This window comes from Lotus japonicus, chromosome 2 (genome assembly GCF_012489685.1).
Source record: "Lotus japonicus ecotype B-129 chromosome 2, LjGifu_v1.2".
NCBI classification, from domain to species: Eukaryota; Viridiplantae; Streptophyta; class Magnoliopsida; order Fabales; family Fabaceae; genus Lotus; species Lotus japonicus.
Window position 1 is genome coordinate 19,626,914 of NC_080042.1, and position 19,622 is coordinate 19,646,535.

The window sequence follows — 19,622 nt, forward strand, 5'->3', positions numbered from 1 at the left end:
GTCACATGCATGTGTGGCATAAGCATCAAAGTTCTACCCCGGAAAGGAAAATAGCACCACTTTCCAGCTCCTTTGTTGGAACTTTGTCATTTACCTTTCTTGTCCTTGTTGAGAATATTCTGAGGGATTTTGGAAAACCTAACTTTTAAGAGACTACGGTGAAAAGGTTTGGAATAATTTGCAAAACCATATAATCATTAAAATAAAATAACAAAAGTGGTCCAAATTTTCTTTAGGGCTACTAGGATACTAACCGGACAAGTACTGTACAACAGTACAAGTGCACAGGAACAAGAAGAAGGAATGGGTGAATAGTCACTTTGGTCCCTAAAGTTACACCAGTCGGGTAAATTCGTCCCTATTCTTCCAAAATGGCTCCCGTCGTCCCTGAAGTTTGAAAACGTCGGTCACGTTGGTCCCTACCTCAGCTACCGTTAATAAACGTTAACAGAGATGATGAGTTGGCACGTTAAGTGCTCTGATGGCCAAGTCAGTCCTCAATGTTTCTTACAACAGGCAATTCAGTCCATCAAATCTAAACAATGAATTGCATTATCAAATACCATTATACAACTAAATAAAACTAAACAATGCAAACAATGCAAACAATTGCACTTAATTGATTCAAGATTAAGATTGTTTGTGTATGTTGCAAATGGTGACATTGTAATCGCTGATGAGGGTTTCTATTTTTGTGACACTGTCATTGATTGAACCTCTTTGTTTGTGTTGCATCTCATATGCTTCGTATGAGTGAAGCTGCTTAAGCTTCTCATCATCATTTGGCCATGAATCAACTCTACCGGTTGGGTCTGGGGTTATGGAGGGTATGAGGGAAATGTTAGCAGCCATGAACTTTTGCACCACCAGTGCATACAAAATCTCTTCCAGTGCTTTCCTCCTTTCATTAGCCTTCACCTCAGCAATCCTCCTAAAAAAGTTTGCAATCCAGCACAATGGTCAACAACTGACTTGCTTGACAATAAAACTATCAGATTTAGAAAAAAGCAGAAAGAGAAAGAAGATTAAGAAGTCAGCGTTACAAACCATCTCCCTAGCACATTAAGCTATTCATGCATACTGAGTTTGTATTTTAAGCAGGATTGAAATTGAGCACAGTCAAATCCACATCATGAAATGGCACACAGCTAATATCCTTGAAGCAAACAGATTTGATTGCTGAGAATTGAAGTCATATTCATTGATTTAATCAGTTTTTCACATGAGAAGAGACAGCAATCAGCAATGGCATATCACCTCGGGTTAAACCATAAAAAGTGAAATTCTCATATACCGTGAAAGCACTACACTAGACATATCCAGTTCAAACATAAAAAATACTTGACATGAATCAAACAAATTCTATTATACTTGATAATAAAATCAAAATTGCATTTGCAGGGCAGGGCAGGGCGCATAAGATTTAGAAATTAGAGAGAAATGAGAAAAGATGCAACAAACCTACCTGTACAAAACTAAATCAGTGGAGGAAGAAGAAGGATCTTGATTTTGTTTATTGGGATCAGATTCAGAATCACGGTCAGTTTGGAGCTGTTGAAGCTGTTGGTCAACCGCAGCAGGCACGAGATGCGGGTGATTGATCAAAATTTGAGAAAGGAACTGTCCAATCGGGGACTCGAGCTGAAGAGGAGCAATCTTGTTAGCGGATTCATCCGAGTCCGACGCTGCTGCTCTAACAACTAAGGACTTGGGAGACCACAATGAGCATAACTGGACTTTCATATCAGACATGCAGAAGGTAATGTGTTTACTTGTTTGCATTGTTTAGTTTTATTTAGTTGTGTAATGGTATTTGATAATGCAATTCATTGTTTAGATTTGATGGACTGAATTGCCTGTTGTAAGAAACATTGAGGACTGACTTGGCCATCAGAGCACTTAACGTGCCAACTCATCATCTCTGTTAACGTTCATTAACGGTAGCTGAGGTAGGGACCAACGTGACCGACGTTTTCAAACTTCAGGGACGATGTGAGCCATTTTGGAAGAATAGGGACGAATTTGCCCGACTGGTGTAACTTTAGGGACCAAAGTGACTATTCACCCAAGAAGGAATCCTCAAAAGCTTGGTTGTGTCATTTGGGATACTACCCTCCAATTAGACTGTTGATACAGCGGAAGTCGTACTAGGATTGCAAGCGCAAATCCTAAGGAAAAGGTTTCTGGAATCCACCAGAAAGGAAATTAGCAAGCGCTAAAACCCTAGAAAATACACTGGAATCCACCAGAGAAGAAGAGAAAACTCTTAAATTTTATTATCAATCAAAACTGAAATAGGCTATGTCTTACAAGTGCTTAAATAAGAAAAGAAAATATCCTAATAGTAAAATAAATAATATCCTAAAAGATCCTAATTGAAAATAAAAGATCCTAATTGAAAATAAATAAGTTCCTAACAAAAAAATAATTAAGATCCTAAAAGATCTTAATTACAAATAAGTAAAATTACTAAAATACTAAAATTATCTTAAAAAGCTCCTACATCAGTCTCCTCTTCTTGTAAAGAACTCGACCTCGAGTTCACATCACGATAAAGGACTTCAGTTGCCTCAAAATACCAGGATCAAAAGGCTTCCAAATTAAACCAAGGAGAGTGAGTGTTGAATATCTAATAAAAGCACATGGAAAAGAGTGTGGAGACTCCTGTTTTGAAACACTAGCATCCATCTTGTTGATGCCAGGATCAAATTGTTTTCGCCAAACACCATGAAATTGATGGAGTGTGATTTCTGGATGAACTAGCCGTGATTGAAACAACTTCCAGTGGCATGGAATAAATTGTCTGAATTGCGAGTTAGACAAGTTGGATTGCAGTTCCTTTTTCTCAGGCATATTACCAAACAAATGGGGTGCAAACTTGGGAACAAGGACATATCGAACCTGAGGCACAACCATAAGTGTTAGATTGTAAGGTGTGAACACTGCTTCGATGCCCAAATTGACAGAGGTGTCTGGCTCAGATATAACATGGGGTACAACCTCTAAGATGTCATCAGATCTAGATAAAAGAGAACAGTGTGTTGGTGTTGGTGCGCTCTCGCTGCACAAATCATCCATCAACGTTTTTGCCTCATCTTCCAGGCCAACAACAGAGGATGGCGCAAATGAAATTTGAGAATCAGATTCCGAAGAAGTTGCGTACATAGGTCTTGTAGAGGGACATGAATTTGAAGTAGGTTTTGGTAGGGGTTGTGGTAAGGAAATTGGATCTGCAGTCGGTGATATGTTGGGGTAAGGATTGATAAGGTTTGGAGTAGCAGGTTGGGGGTGTGGAGTTTCGGTGGTTTTAGAGGTTGAGTACTGAACTTCGTAATAAGGATGAGATACGGATGGTGAATGCAAAGATTGGGAAGGTAAAGATATAGCGGAACGATTGTTGTTGTTGTCGCGCGGAAACCTATGTGGTTTCCCTCTCCTGTCTCGTCCCCGGTTACCGTTGTTGGTATTGTTGATCTGCGCCGTTAAAGCCGCCGTGAACGTCGCCATATGTTGTATCATCTGTTGTGTCATATGTTGCGTAATAGCAGTTAGGGCCGCGGTAAGAGCCACGGTAACATCCTTCAGGTCTGCTTTGGTCATTGGTTGATCTTCCATGGTTGATCAAGCAAAGAAAAGAGACAGGAGAAAGCCTGCTCTGATGCCACTTGATACAGCGGAAGTCGTACTAGGATTGCAAGCGCAAATCCTAAGGAAAAGGTTTCTGGAATCCACCAGAAAGGAAATTAGCAAGCGCTAAAACCCTAGAAAATACACTGGAATCCACCAGAGAAGAAGAGAAAACTCTTAAATTTTATTATCAATCAAAACTGAAATAGGCTATTTCTTACAAGTGCTTAAATAAGAAAAGAAAATATCCTAATAGTAAAATAAATAATATCCTAAAAGATCCTAATTGAAAATAAATAAGTTCCTAACAAAAAAATAATTAAGATCCTAAAAGATCTTAATTACAAATAAGTAAAATTACTAAAATACTAAAATTATCTTAAAAAGCTCCTACATCAACTGTTGACGGTTAATCAATAGGAAGTGGGAGGGAGCCAGGCCATGTTAGGAAAATAAAGGGTCAATTTCCTCTTGGCCCAAACGGGCATAGTGTCCAATAATATTTTAGTGGGCTCAATCATCTTGCAATCAATCAAACACCATAAAGACATATGTGATGACTCAGATAAAGAACATCTCGTCTCAACTTAGGTCAAACGGTAAGACTCTTACTTATTTACTAACATCTATGTATGACTATCCAGGATTAGCTAAGATCTTAGAAGACCTTCTAAAGGGCCTCATAAGATTTCGAGAGACAAACGTGATGGACGCCAAGTCTATAAATGTAGATGCACTTGTTCATTTATGTACCGCTACTCATTATGCAAACTTAATGCTCTTTTTAGTCTATGAGTTCTCTCTTTGCTCTCTCACTGACTTAAACGTTGAAGTGTCTTCTGCACGTACAACTTCCCGTCATGTCAATGCAGCTTTGCAGTGCCATAAGAGCCATTCTAGGTCGTGCACCCCCAACCGAGGCTTCCTTCTGCTTGAGCCACCAATATTGAGGTAAAAGGTAAGGGGGCCAGTGATAGCTCATACGCTTTGGTAAGGCTCTTCACGGTCTGTGATAGGAACTGAGGACCACCCAACTGCTTGACAAGCTCCATACAGATCGCACCTACATAAAAATAATATGATCATATGGATAATAATCTATGAATTCTTGTTCCTTTAACCCTCTCCTCCAGGTTCCTCTTCTTCTCCTCATTTCCTCTTTTTTCCCATTTTTTCAATAGTGTCATTGGTTTGAATTTTTTAGGTAGCCAGCCAAATGGGTTAATCATATTTTTTGTTTCTCTAACATTATTGTTTGCATTGATATGTGAAGATGAAGGGGAGCAGATTGTGGATAATATCTTTGGTGCACCTAAAATGAAAATGTTGAAGAGAAAAAGGATCTTACAGGCATCAAATTGGACAATACTTGTTTGCATCCGCTCTGTCATAACCAGCATTGTCCAAAGGTTTCATTTTTTTCTCTTCCTTTCTGAAACTGTATTCCAATTTCTGCACCAATGTATTTGGCTTTCAAGTGGGATTCTCAATGTTGTTCGTTTTATACTTCCTAGTGCAAAGGTGGGCGTTCAAAGGAGAGAAGTTTGTCTTTTCACATTATCTCTGATGGGTAAGATTCTTCTATTTGGTTTTAGGGTGTTGGGGAAATATGACAAATAATATAAACCGACAACAATTAGCGGAAGCAACTGGATCGACTTTTCCCCTGCGTGCAATTAAAATAGGCTACAGACAAACAACTCAGGCAACAATTAGTAAACACAGAACATAACAGATAAAATGCAAGAGACACCAGAATTATTTTAACGTGGGGAAAACCCTTAAAGAGGTAGAAACCCCACGGGACCAAGCCAGTAAAATTCTCCACTAATAAATTAATGGGATACACCACAAGTCTTCCTGGAGCCACCAGGGATCAACAGAACAATTACAATCTTCACCAATAAGGTGGATAACAACAGAGTAAATCTTACCTCAAGGGCACACTGAAACAGTACAAAGAGAAGGCAAAACACCAGAAGAAAAATACTAATATTACTAGCACATTGACAGGATTCACACACTTTAATTTCACTCTAATCAAAGCACCTTTGATCACTCTTCTGCCAATGAACCAGTCTTCTTCTCTTCTCCTCTCTGTCACTCACTGTTTCGTTCCTTTTTTTCTTTTCCTGCGAGGCTTCTTTTTCTCTCTCGCTTACTGTGTCTCTATCTCTTATGTATGATGTGCTTCACCAATTCTCTATTTATAGAGAATTCTAGTCTTCTCCAACGGTACCATTCTAACTAGGGGTGGCAAAATGGGCTTGGCCCGCTGGGCCAGCCCGTTTGGCCCACCTTTTTTGACGGGTTGGGATTTTGAACCAAAATTTAAAAGTGGGTCAACCCAACCCAACCCGTATTTTGGCGGGTTAATGACGGGTTGGGTTGGGTTAACCCGCCAACCCATTTTTCACTTTTTTTTTGAATTTTTTTAAAATTTCTTTCTATTTTTATTCTTTCAGTAGATTATTTTAAGGTGCACATATAATACGACATACCTAAACTAAAAAAAAAATTATTTTGAAAACTCCCTTCAATGGATTCACCTATATAAGTTGCTGCTCTTATTCGTAGGTTATGTTTTGTCTAAAACTTTCATGACTACTCGATATTATATTTTATAATTGTTGATTGACTTTCATCTTTTCTTCAAGCCTAAGGACAAAGGTAAGAGCTGGTCCTAGGAGGGGTAGATTATAGGGATCCTTGCCATGCTTTACCATGAATCATATTGAGTTATAGATGTTTTTCTTATGAGGTTTGGGTGATGTGCTTGCTGGAAATTTATCATGATGCTATGTATGGCTATGTTGTAAAGTGGTTCGGCCGAACCCTATTTCAAGGGGTTCGGAGTGTTTCTTTCTTTGATTCCATGCTCAAGTCGTTGAGTCTTGCTTGAATAATTTGGCATGAGTTATGTGTATGAGAAGCATGAGAATATGATTATGAATACCTATGCTATATGAATATTGCCTGACTGAGGAACCATGGGTCGCTCACCTAGCTGTAATTCCCATTGGTGTTGTGGATATCTTTTGTCGTCATGTTTAATATTGTTATTAAAGTTGGGAAGACTCTAGGACTGACTTTAGAGCCCTAAATACAAAGTGAATGTGATTATAACTCGTTTGCAAGCGAATTAATTAGCGGACATAGGTCAGGTAGACTATGGTCCATGAGAACGATGGGCTTGCACGCGAGGGAGTTATTTGGGTTGACTGCGGTCTCCCGTGAACCTTGTGGGCCGGTGTGGCTTCACGTGATTTGGTTGACTGCGGTCACCGTGAACTTTTGTGGATCATTGCAGCTCCACGTGATTTGGTTGACTGCGGTCACCGTGATAACCGTGCCTCTGCGAAAGCACGAAGATGGCCATGGAAGATTTGGTGGGTTGTGTGAAGTGAGGAACCGATAGATGACTAACTAACATCTTAAGCCCTAATGTAAAAGAGATAGTTACTTTTTTTAAAATTGTGGAAGTTGTCTCATTATATCTATTGTATTACGTGTTTTCTTTTAGACCTGACCCTTTCTTGTTTGCTATGTGTTTATTTGGGGGGGGGGGGGGTAGATGGCGTCGACGACAACGACGTTCGTGCCTCGCTGGAGGCTGAGACTTGATGGGGAGCTAGACGATCGGGCCTGGAGAGCCGACTCCTCCGGGATCCGAAGAGTTTATGTCGGGGCGTTACATTGTGGTATCAGAGCTCCGGTTGGGAAACCAGAGCACTAAGGGTTTTGGGATTACGAGTTTCCGAACTCGTTGATGTTTTTGTTTTGATAAAGATGCTTTCAAAGTTCCGCGGTGAGGTTGGGTAGACTTGTGTGCTAAGATGGTTGTTTGATTGAGATTGTCTGAAGTTAGTACCATTGCCGTGGTACTTGGGGTAAGGTAGCTTAATTTTACTGTTGAAAGTTAATTGATATTGTGGGCACTGACGTTAGCTTGTGGTTCTATTTCAAGCAGGATGCCTCCAAGACAGGACCCCACTAACGCTCAGTTGGCCCAGGCTATGGCCCAGCTGGCGCAGGTCGTCGCCCAGCAAGTCGCCGTTACTACTGCCCAGACTGCAGCCCAGGCTCAGCGAGAGGCAGAAGAGAATAATAGGAGAGCAGAGGAGGAAGCTCGAAGAGCTCAGCGAGCCGAGAGGGAATTGGCTCAAGATCAGATTCGCATGAGAACAGACTTCAACCGGCACGCACCGCCCAAGTTCCAAGGAGAAGCTGAACCCGAAAAGGCTGATCTATGGGTTCAGGAGATGGAGAAGATCTTTGAGGCACTCCATACCCCGGATGCCGAGAAGGTCAACTTGGCCACTTTTATGCTGAAGGGTGATGCTGAGTATTGGTGGCGTAGTGCCAGACAGCTGATGATGGCCAACCATGAGGTCATCACTTGGGAGTCTTTCAGAAAGGCGTTCATGGATAAGTACTTCCCGGAAACAGCAAGGGAAGAAATGGAGAACAGGTTCCTCAGCTTGAGGCAAGGACCTACCTCTGTGGGAGAGTATGCTGCACGTTTGGAAGCCCTATCCAAACACTTTCGATTCTTCCAGAACCAGGTGGATGAGGCTTACCTATGCAACAGGTTCATGCGAGGGTTGAGGAATGAGATTGAGAAGACTGTGAGGCCTTTGGGAATCAGGGTCTACCAACAGCTAGTGGAGAAGGCCCGTGAAGTCGAGGCTATGGAAAACAGGCAGAGGGGCCGCCCAGAGAACGGAGGGTCAGTACGCCCGGGACAGAATCAACCGGGAAGATTCAATGGACAGAGACCAGTGGGGAAGTTCGATAAGGGCAAGGCGCCAATGAGAAAGCCTTACCAGCGCCCAGCTGCCCAAGTGCCAAATGCTGTGAGGGGAGCAGCCCCTGTTTCAAAGGAAGATGTGACCTGCTACAAGTGCAATGAGAAAGGACACTATGCTAATGAATGTGGCAAGGAGATTGTATGCTGGAGATGCCGAAAACCAGGACATGTGGAGAGAAATTGCCCGAGTGCTGCTAAAGCTGAGCCAGTGCTGAATACCGCCAGAGGGAGACGACCATCTGCTCCAGGTCGTGTCTTTGCTATTTCTGGCGAACAGGCCGCTGTTACTGATGACCTTATCCAGGGTACGTGTCTTATTGCTGGGACATCACTAATGGTTTTATTTGATTCGGGTGCCACGCACTCATTCATTGCTGAGGACTGTGTGGAGAGGTTAGGGTTACTGACTGCTGACCTACCCTTCGATCTGGTGGTGACAACCCCTGCCGCTGATCGACTAGTTACACGCACGGCATGCTTGCAATGTCCGTTGGTTTACGAGGATCGGAAGTTCTTTGCGAACCTCGTCTGTTTAGGACTCAAAGAACTGGATGTGATCTTGGGAATGGATTGGTTAGCGCAATATCACGTGCTCTTAGATTGTGCTAACAAGGCGGTAGTATTCCCAGATCCCGGTGTTACGGATTACTTAAACTCGTACAACTTGGGGAAGGGTTCACCGGCGTATGTGAACTCTATCGTTGCCGAAGCGAAACATGATGGTGATGTGCGCAATATCTTGGTGGTACAGGAGTATGTCGACGTGTTTCCCGAAGATGTACCCGGTTTGCCACCAGTCAGAGAGACGGAGTTCTCTATTGACATTGTGCCCGGTACTGGACCAATATCGATGGCACCTTATCGTATGGCCCCAGCGGAGTTGGTAGAGTTGGCAAAGCAGTTGGATGATCTCTCCTCAAAGGGATTCATTCGACCTAGCGTATCGCCATGGGGTGCACCTGTGCTATTGGTAAAGAAGAAGGATGGGAAGTCCAGATTGTGTGTGGATTACCGGCAGCTGAATAAGGTGACAGTGAAGAACCGTTATCCGATGCCTCGGATAGACGACTTGATGGATCAACTTAGAGGAGCGGTGATCTTCTCGAAGGTAGACCTTAAGTTAGGATACCATCAGATCCGAGTCAAGGAATCGGACATCCAGAAGACCGCATTCAGGACCCGATACGGGCATTATGAATATCTTGTGATGCCGTTTGGGGTTACTAATGCACCCGCAGTGTTTATGGACTACATGAACAGAGTGTTCAGGCCATTCCTGGACAAGTTCGTGGTCGTGTTCATTGATGATATTTTGATTTACTCGAAGAGTAAGGAAGAACACGAAGAGCATTTGCGTCAAGTGCTAGGAGTATTGCGGGAGAAGGAGCTATATGCTAACGGCTCGAAGTGTGAATTCTGGATGGAAGAGGTGAAGTTCCTAGGTCATGTCATATCAAGTCAGGGTGTGGCTGTTGACCCTAGCAAGATCGAGACGATTCTGTCATGGGAGCAACCAAAGACAGCAAGCGACATCAGAAGCTTTGTTGGGCTTGCTGGCTACTATAGGCGATTCGTCAAAGATTACGCAAAGTTGACTTTGCCGTTGACCCAGTTGACAAAGAAGAATCAACCGTTTGCGTGGACGGAGAAGTGTGAGGCTAGTTTCCAGGAGTTGAAGAAACGGCTGACCACCGCACCCATACTAGCTTTACCTAAGGAAGGAGAACCTTATGACGTGTACTGTGATGCGTCACACAATGGGTTGGGTTGTGTAATGATGCAAGATAAGAAAGCAATTGCCTATGCTTCAAGGCAGTTGAAGACTCATGAGAAGAACTACCCCACACATGACTTGGAGTTGGCTGCCATAGTTTATGCTCTCAAGATTTGGAGACACTATCTCTATGGCAGTACGTTCACGATCTATAGCGATCATAAGAGTTTAAAGTACTTATTTGATCAGAAGGATCTAAACATGAGGCAGCGGAGGTGGATGGAATTCCTTCAGGACTATGAGTTCACTCTACAGTACCATCCGGGGAAAAGCAATGTCGTAGCCGACGCTCTCAGCCGGAAGGCTATACATGTGTCCTCAATGATGGTCAAGGAGTTAGAACTGTTGGAGGCTTTCCGAGATCTGAGCTTGGACATTAAGCTCGCACCAGGAAGACTGAGTTTCGGAATGGTGACGGTGTCAAGTGGACTTTTGGAAGAGATCAAGTCTAGACAAGAGACTGATGAAGGGATAGCTGAGTGGCGAGACCGTGTGACTCAGGGAAAGGTACCAGAGTTCTCTATTGGGAATGACAATATTCTGCGATGCAAGGGACGAATATGTGTGCCTAACGATGCAGAGGTGAGAAGATTGATCCTGGATGAAGGACACAAGAGTAGACTGAGTATCCATCCCGGAATGAACAAGATGTATCAGGACTTGAAACTTCACTTCTGGTGGCTTGGGATGAAGAAGCAGGTTGCTGAGTATGTTTCTACTTGCCTGACATGTCAGAAGGCGAAGGTAGAGCATCAGAAGCCCGCAGGGAAGCTGCAACCACTAGATGTCCCAGAGTGGAAGTGGGACAGTATTTCTATGGACTTCGTGACGACTTTACCTTTAACTCGGAGGAAGTTCGATGCAATTTGGGTTGTTGTTGATCGTTTGACAAAGACCGCTCATTTTATCCCGATCAACCTGAAGTACAAGGTGGAGAAATTGGCGGAGATTTATGTGGCTAAGGTTGTGCGTCTACATGGTGTACCGACCAGCATCGTGTCAGACAGAGATCCGAGGTTTACCTCTCACTTTTGGGGAGCCTTGCAGCAGGCCCTCGGAACTAAGTTGAGGTTGAGCTCTGCCTATCATCCCCAAACCGATGGGCAGACAGAGAGGACAATCCAGTCGCTGGAAGATTTGCTACGGGCCTGTGTGTTGGGTCACAAGGGCAGTTGGGATGAGATGCTGCCATTGATCGAATTCACTTACAACAATAGTTTCCATGCGAGCATCGGCATGGCACCTTACGAAGCTTTGTACGGTCGGAGGTGTCGTACGCCCTTATGCTGGCATCAAGATGGAGAAAATTTGGTGATTGGCCCGGATTTGGTGCAACAGACCACCGAGGAAGTCAGGAGAATTCAGGAAAAGATGAGAACCGCGCAGAGTCGCCAAAAGAGTTACGCCGACAACCGACGAAAGGAGTTGGAATTTCAGGCCGGAGACCATGTCTTCTTGCGGGTTACCCCGATGACAGGTGTCGGAAGGGCAATCAAGTCCAAGAAGCTTACTCCGAAGTTTATTGGGCCGTACCAGATCACGGAGCGAGTTGGACCGGTGGCGTACAGGATCGCCCTACCACCGTTTCTATCCAACATCCATGACGTTCTTCATGTGTCGCAGTTGCGAAAGTACATGGCAGATGATTCGCATGTGATTACGCCAGACGACATACAGCTGAGAGATGATCTGACAATGGAGGTGCCGCCCATCAAGATCGTCGACCGAAGTGTAAGGCGCTTAAGAAACAAGGAGGTGCCTTTAGTGAAGGTCGTGTGGAACCAAGAGACTGGTGACGCGACCTGGGAGTTAGAGGATAAGATGCGGGAATCACACACCGATTTATTTGTAAACCCTTAAGTTTCGAGGGCGAAACTATTTTAAGGGGGGTGGTATTGTAAGGCCCTAAGTTCAATTTGGAACAATTTTATGGAAGTTCGAATAAAATTGAAGTTTTAGTTAATGTTTGATAGCTGGCAGATTAGAACTGTCAACTTGGGTGAATTTTTAGAGGGTCTTAACGACTTCATTTGGGAAAACTTCCTTCATTAGAGTTGTAGCCCTTTAAGTTTAGAAAATTCTCGAAGTGGAATCGGGTCATTCCGACCTCTGTAGCTCGAGATATCATCGGTTTAGTGACGATGGTCCTGGCTGTACAGTACCAGCGAATTTAATTGATTTGTTTCCTTTCAATTCCGAGTGTGATCGTGATATTACTAAAAAGGGCTGAGGTTTTTGATTAGTTTCAGGCCTGAGTAAGTACTTAAGTGATGGGGTCAAGGGTTTTGACTTGGGTTGGGCTTGAAAGAAAACAAACCCTAGCCCAAGAGAGGGAGAGAGGGGACGCGGGCTATGTAGGGTCTTGGGAGGGAAAGGGTTTCTTTTCACACTATTCTGAAGAAAGAAACCTTGAGCACTTCTGAAACACGTAAAACAGAGGAGAAAGAGTGAGAGAAACTTTCCCCTTGCACCCTAGCCGTCACCGTCCCAAGCCCCACCACCGTCGACGTGTTCGCGCAAGAGAGAGAAGGAGTTTGCGAGCGAGAGGGAGAGAGGAAGGTCACGTGTGGGAGAAGAGGAGAGAAACCAGAACCTTGTTCTTCACTTTCATCTTTTCTTCAAGCCTAAGGACAAAGGTAAGGGCTGGTCCTAGGAGGGGTAGATTATAGGGATCCTTGCCATGCTTTACCATGAATCATATTGAGTTATAGATGTTTTTCTTATGAGGTTTGGGTGATGTGCTTGCTGGAAATTTATCATGATGCTATGTATGGCTATGCTGTAAAGTGGGTTCGGCCGAACCCTATTTCAAGGGGTTCGGAGTGTTTCTTTCTTTGATTCCATGCTCAAGTCGTTGAGTCTTGCTTGAATAATTTGGCATGAGTTATGTGTATGAGAAGCATGAGAATATGATTATGAATACCTATGCTATATGAATATTGCCTGACTGAGGAACCATGGGTCGCTCACCTAGCTGTAATTCCCATTGGTGTTGTGGATATCTTTTGTCGTCATGTTTAATATTGTTATTAAAGTTGGGAAGACTCTAGGACTGACTTTAGAGCCCTAAATACAAAGTGAATGTGATTATAACTCGTTTGCAAGCGAATTAATTAGCGGACATAGGTCAGGTAGACTATGGTCCATGAGAACGATGGGCTTGCACGCGAGGGAGTTATTTGGGTTGACTGCGGTCTCCCGTGAACCTTGTGGGCCGGTGTGGCTTCACGTGATTTGGTTGACTGCGGTCACCGTGAACTTTTGTGGATCATTGCGGCTCCACGTGATTTGGTTGACTGCGGTCACCGTGATAACCGTGCCTCTGCGGAAGCACGAAGATGGCCATGGAAGATTTGGTGGGTTGTGTGAAGTGAGGAACCGATAGATGACTAACTAACATCTTAAGCCCTAATGTAAAAGAGATAGTTACTTTTTTTAAAATTGTGGAAGTTGTCTCATTATATCTATTGTATTACGTGTTTTCTTTTAGACCTGACCCTTTCTTGTTTGCTATGTGTTTATTTGGGGGGGGTAGATGGCGTCGACGACAACGACGTTCGTGCCTCGCTGGAGGCTGAGACTTGATGGGGAGCTAGACGATCGGGCCTGGAGAGCCGACTCCTCCGGGATCCGAAGAGTTTATGTCGGGGCGTTACATCACCCCAGAAGGATTTAGACAACTTTGCATGAGAGAGCATGCACCTGATTCTGTCATTGATAGTGCGATTCATTCTCTCTGCAACTCCATTATGCTGTGGAGTCTTCGGAACTGTCTTCTCAAGCTTGATTCCATGTTCCCTGCAATAATTCTCAAATGGCCCCCTGTACTCACCACCATTATCTGCTCTGACACATTTCAACAATTTACCTGTTTCTCTTTCCACACTTGCATGGAAGTGTTTGAACACATCAAGTACATGGTCTTTTGATTTCAAAACAAAAGCCCACACTTTTCTAGAGTGATCATCAATAAATGTAACTGTTGAATATTATTATTAAGATTTAGTTTAAAAATAGAGATATGGTTCAGATATAGGTTTCTATTATAGATTAGTATCTTAGGTTTCTATTATAGATTAGTATCTTCAAGATTTAGGAAGATATAGTATAGATATCTCTTTTACATCTATATATATTGTACAAGTTCATCAATATATGATATATCAGAAATTATCCTATTCAAGTTGGTATCCAGAGCTAGGTTTTTAGGTTTCTTTCTCTCTTTACTGGTTTGTTGTTCCAGCAGCCACTGTGCTGCTGCCGCTCGTTTTTCCGGTGGTTAAGTGACTTCACGACCACCGCCATCAGAACCAGAGGCCGCCGATCTGCTCTCCGACGAAATTTCAACTTCGTCCGACCACCCACGCGCCACCACGCGCCGCCACAGCACCACAGCTTCGCAGGCGCGTGAGTTCCACGCGCCGCCTTCCAGGCCGCCACGCGCCGTTTTTCCGCCACCAGAGTGATCGCCCGGCCTTCCTTTTTCCCTTTTGGCCACGTTTAGTTTGTGGGTCTTCTGTTTTGACCCTGTTTCGTGCCACCTCTCATTGTTGGCAAAGTTTGGTTTGGTTTGGTTTGTTTTTAGGTGCTGTTTTGCATCAGTTTGGACGTCCTCCTTGACGGCTCCCATCGTTTGCCCAATTTTGTTTAGTTGTGCTTTGTCTCTTTGGTATTTTTCCTCTTTTCTTCATGGCTGAAGAGAAGAAGAGTTTGGTGTCTTATGCTTTTTCCGGATCTCCTAAAATTACCTCAGAAAAGCTTAATGGAAAGAACTATTTGAGTTGGCGTGATGCTGTTGACATTTGGTTTGTTGGTCAGGGATTATCTGACCATCTTTCTTTCAAGGTTTCTGACATTGATGCCTCTAAAAAAGACGATTGGAAGAAAGTTGATGCTCAGCTTGTATCCTTGTTATGGCAGTCGATTGAACCGAGTTTGATGCTTCACTTTCGCACTTACAAAACTTGTTATGATATTTGGAAGACAGCTGAAACCTTTTATGCGAATGATGTTCAAAGGCTCTATGAGACAGCTCGAGGTATATCGTCTCTTCATATGACAGATTCTGACCTGCCCTCCTATCTGAAGAAGGCTCAGTCTCTTTGTGATGAAGTCAAACTGATGTTGGAAAATGATGATGTAAAGGAGATGAAAAAGAAGATTGATAATATGCTCATGGTACTTGTTCTCCATGGCCTCCATAAAGACTATGAATCTATTCGAAATCAAACTCTGACAAATTCTGCTATCCCTACAGTTGCAGAGCTTATTGGTCGTTTAATCAGGGTTCCGCCACCAGAGATGGATTCTCACACCGCTTCCGAGTCATCTGTTTTGGCCTCTAACTCCTCTGGTCGAGGTCGAGGTCGAGGTCGTGGAGGTAGATATGGAGGTAGAGATGGAGGTCGTGGTAGAGGAAGAAGCACTCTTCATTGTTCCTATTGCGATATGGACGGCCACACTCAGGATCGTTGCTACCACTTAGTTGGGTTTCCTAGCAAAATTGCCACTGTTGCTCAATCTCCGGTACATGCTACTGAACAAAAGCTCGAATCTGAGGAACATCGTCTTTCTGCTAAAGAATATAGAGATTTCTTCAACCGGCAAACCTTACCTAATTTAGGTAAGGTTTGCCGGTTGAAGAAATCTCTATATTGGTTTAAAGCAGTCACCTCGAGCTTGGTTTGGGAAGTTTAGCAAAGTCATTCAAGAGTTTGGCATGATTCGTTGTGAAGCCGATCATTCTGTGTTTCTTAAACGCTCATCATCCAGTCAATCCATTTATCTTGTCGTGTATGTGGATGATATTGTCATTACAGGTGATGATCAAAAGGGTATTGAGGAGTTGAAACAACACTTGTTCAAGAACTTTCAAACTAAAGATCTTGGTCAGTTACGATTCATTCTTGGCATCTCATGGCATCATTCATCAATCCAGTTACCCTCATACACCACAACAAAATGGTGTGGCTGAACGTAAGCATCGTCATTTGGTAGACACAACCCGAACTTTATTAATCACTGCTAACGCACCATTGAAGTTTTGGAGTGTTGCCATTCTTACTGCATGTTATTTAATCAATCGCATGCCATCTGCTGTTCTTGGTAATAAGGTTCCTCACAGTATTTTGCACCCTCAAGACACTCTTTATGTTGTTCCTCTCCGGGTGTTTGGCTCTACCTGCTTTGTTCATCATCTTTCCCCTGGATGTGACAAGTTGGCTGCACGAGCTATTAAATGTATATTTCTTGGATACTCTCGCTGTCAGAAGGGATACCGGTGTTACTCACCAACTACACAACGGTTTTATGTGAGTGCGATGTTACTTTCTTTGAGGATAAACCATTCTTTGACTCAGCATCCGACGTGGCTTCGCAAGATTTTATTGACCCTGGTATTACATCTCCAGTATTACCTGTGCCACTCGTTGACTCTCGTCGATTTGGTATTACTTATGAGCGACGACGATCAGACATATCAGGACCTTCTCCTACAGTTGAGACTCGTGATTCAGATCCAGCTCCAACATCTCCTCCTGCTGCGGTCCTCCCTGATCCTCTTGATGACCAGCCTATTGCTCTTCGTAAAGGTAATCGTTCCACAGTTAATTCTCATCCCATTTATAACTTCCTAAGTTATCATCGCATATCACCTTCCTATTGTTCCTTTGTGTCTACCTTGTCTTCTGTTACTATTCCTAAAACAGTTCAAGAAGCACTTTCACATCCTGGATGGAGACAAGCTATGATTGACGAGATGACTGCCTTGGAAGCCAATCATACGTGGACACTTCTTCCACTTCCTCATGGTAAATCTACAGTTGGATGTCGATGGGTCTTTACCATTAAGGTTGGCCCTGATGGACAGGTGGATCGCTTAAAGGCCCGACTTGTTGCCAAAGGGTACACTCAGATATATGGTTTGGATTATGGTGATACTTTCTCTCCCGTTGCTAAGATGGCATCTGTTCGTTTGTTTTTAGCTATTGCTGCCATTCGCCATTGGCCGTTGTATCAACTTGATATTAAGAACGCTTTCTTACATGGTGATTTAGAGGAGGAGATTTATATGGAGCAACCACCTGGGTTTGTTGCTCAGGGGGAGTTAGGTAAGGTTTGCCGGTTGAAGAAATCTCTATATGGTTTAAAGCAGTCACCTCGAGCTTGGTTTGGGAAGTTTAGCAAAGTCATTCAAGAGTTTGGCATGATTCGTTGTGAAGCCGATCATTCTGTGTTTCTTAAACGCTCATCATCCAGTCAATCCATTTATCTTGTCGTGTATGTGGATGATATTGTCATTACAGGTGATGATCAAAAGGGTATTGAGGAGTTGAAACAACACTTGTTCAAGAACTTTCAAACTAAAGATCTTGGTCAGTTACGATACTTTCTTGGGATTGAGGTGGCACAATCAAAGGCAGGTATTGCTATTTCTCAAAGGAAATATGTTCTTGATATTCTAGAGGAAACTGGAATGCTTGATTGTAAACCTGTTGACACACCTATGGACCCCAATGTGAAGCTTCTTCCTAATCAGGGGGAGCCATATCCTGATCCAGGGAGATATAGAAGATTAGTTGGGAAATTGAATTATCTTACAATGACTAGACCTGACATTGCCTTCTCAGTTAGCGTTGTGAGTCAGTTTCTTAATTCACCATGTGACTGTCATTGGAATGCAGTCATCCAGATCCTAAAATACATTAAAGGATCACCTGGAAAGGGGCTTGTCTATACAGACAAGGGTCATACTGATGTCATTGCATATGCTGATGCAGACTGGGCAGGTGATGTTAGTGATAGAAGATCCACTACAGGTTATTGTGTTCTTATTGGAGGAAATCTAATTTCCTAGAAAAGTAAGAAACAAACTGTTGTTGCAAGGTCTAGTACAGAAGCAGAGTATCGTGCTATGGCAAATACTACGTGCGAATTGCTCTGGTTAAAGCACTTGCTTCAGGAGTTGAAGTTTTGTGAGTTAGGACCTATGGAGCTTGCTTGTGATAACCAATCAGCTTTGTATCTTTCCTCAAATCCAATTTTTCATGAGAGGACCAAACATATAGAGGTCGACTGTCATTTTATCAGAGAGAAGATACTCTCAGGCGTAATCAAGACTTCCTATGTTCAATCTAGGGATCAACTTGCAGATATGTTAACCAAGTCTTTACGAGGGCCTAGGATACAATATATATGTAACAAGCTGGATGCATTAGATATATATGCTCCAGCTTGAGGGGGAGTGTTGAATATTATTATTAAGATTTAGTTTAAAAATAGAGATATGGTTCAGATATAGGTTTCTATTATAGATTAGTATCTTAGGTTTCTATTATAGATTAGTATCTTCAAGATTTAGGAAGATATAGTTTAGATATCTCTTTTACATCTATATATATTGTACAAGTTCATCAATATATGATATATCAGAAATTATCATATTCAAGTGTAACATAATATGAATAACCACTAAGGGATTCAACACCCATAGAGCAAACATCAGTGTGAACTAAATCCAAGATATGTGACCTCCTATGAGGAGGGTGAGTGTGGAAAGAAACTCTATGTTGTTTACCAACAATACAATCAGAGCAAGTTTTAAGAGATGTACCTTTCACTGGAAGCAGATTTTTCCTTGCAAGAGTAGCAAGTCCCTTCTCACTCAAGTGACCGAGCCGCTTATGCCATAGCTTTGTAGAGCAATCCTCAATTGCATTCACCTGAGGAGTTGTCATCTTTGTGGAAGTCCAATAAAGAGTATTTCTCTTCACTCCTTTTGCTACCACCAAAACCCCCTTGGTGCACTTCCATTTTCCATCACCAAAGAAATTATGGTAACCTTCTTCATCAAGTACCTGTACAGAAATCAAACTGAGGCGCATGTCAGGAATATGCCTGACATTCTTCAAGTGCAGCTTGCATCCAATATTAGTTTCTACCCATATATCTCCAATGCCAGCAATCTTGCTTACCCCCTGATTACCCATCTTCACCTGCCCAAAGTCTCCAGCAGTGTAGGATGTAAAATACTCACGATGAGGAGTAACATGAAATGAGGCAGCAGAATCAACAACCCATTCATTATCTTGGCATGTGAGATTAACATAATCATCTTGAAAAACAGCAACAACTTCACCATCAGATACAACTGCAGCAGTCTCTTTATCTTCTTTCTTATCATCGCCTCTTTCCCATGATTTACCTCTTTTCTGAAATCTGCATTCTCTTTGCATGTGTCCCATTCTGTTACAATTGAAGCACTTGATATCTTTTCTTGTCCTTGAACTTCCTCTTGACTTGCTCCGGTCATATGATTTATGAAAATTTCTATGTTGGCTTCTCCCCCGTGACTCAACAACTAAAGCTTCTGTATGAGCCGATGAACTAGACATCTCATGTCCCTTTCTCCTG

At 42.9% G+C, this 19,622-nt stretch overlaps 3 protein-coding genes across 3 annotated transcripts; 1 reads left to right on the forward strand and 2 right to left on the reverse strand.

Annotated features, from left to right (window-relative positions):
* Nucleotides 1–630: 630 nt before the first annotated feature.
* Nucleotides 631–1,782, reverse strand: LOC130736190 (UV-B-induced protein At3g17800, chloroplastic-like). Its single transcript, XM_057588034.1, has 2 exons — nt 1,466–1,782; nt 631–931 (listed from the first exon to the last, which is right to left on the reverse strand). Exons 1-2 carry the CDS (start codon nt 1,780–1,782, stop codon nt 631–633), a joined length of 618 nt encoding a protein of 205 aa, XP_057444017.1.
* A 356-nt stretch (nt 1,783–2,138) lies between these two features.
* Nucleotides 2,139–3,833, reverse strand: LOC130737744 (uncharacterized). Its single transcript, XM_057589591.1, has one exon. It carries the CDS (start codon nt 3,613–3,615, stop codon nt 2,542–2,544), a length of 1,074 nt encoding a protein of 357 aa, XP_057445574.1. The 5' UTR covers nt 3,616–3,833; the 3' UTR covers nt 2,139–2,541.
* Nucleotides 3,834–7,598: 3,765 nt separating this feature from the next.
* On the forward strand, nt 7,599–13,049 carry LOC130736191 (uncharacterized). Its single transcript, XM_057588035.1, has 2 exons — nt 7,599–9,952; nt 12,923–13,049. Exons 1-2 carry the CDS (start codon nt 7,599–7,601, stop codon nt 13,047–13,049), a joined length of 2,481 nt encoding a protein of 826 aa, XP_057444018.1.
* Nucleotides 13,050–19,622: the final 6,573 nt, after the last annotated feature.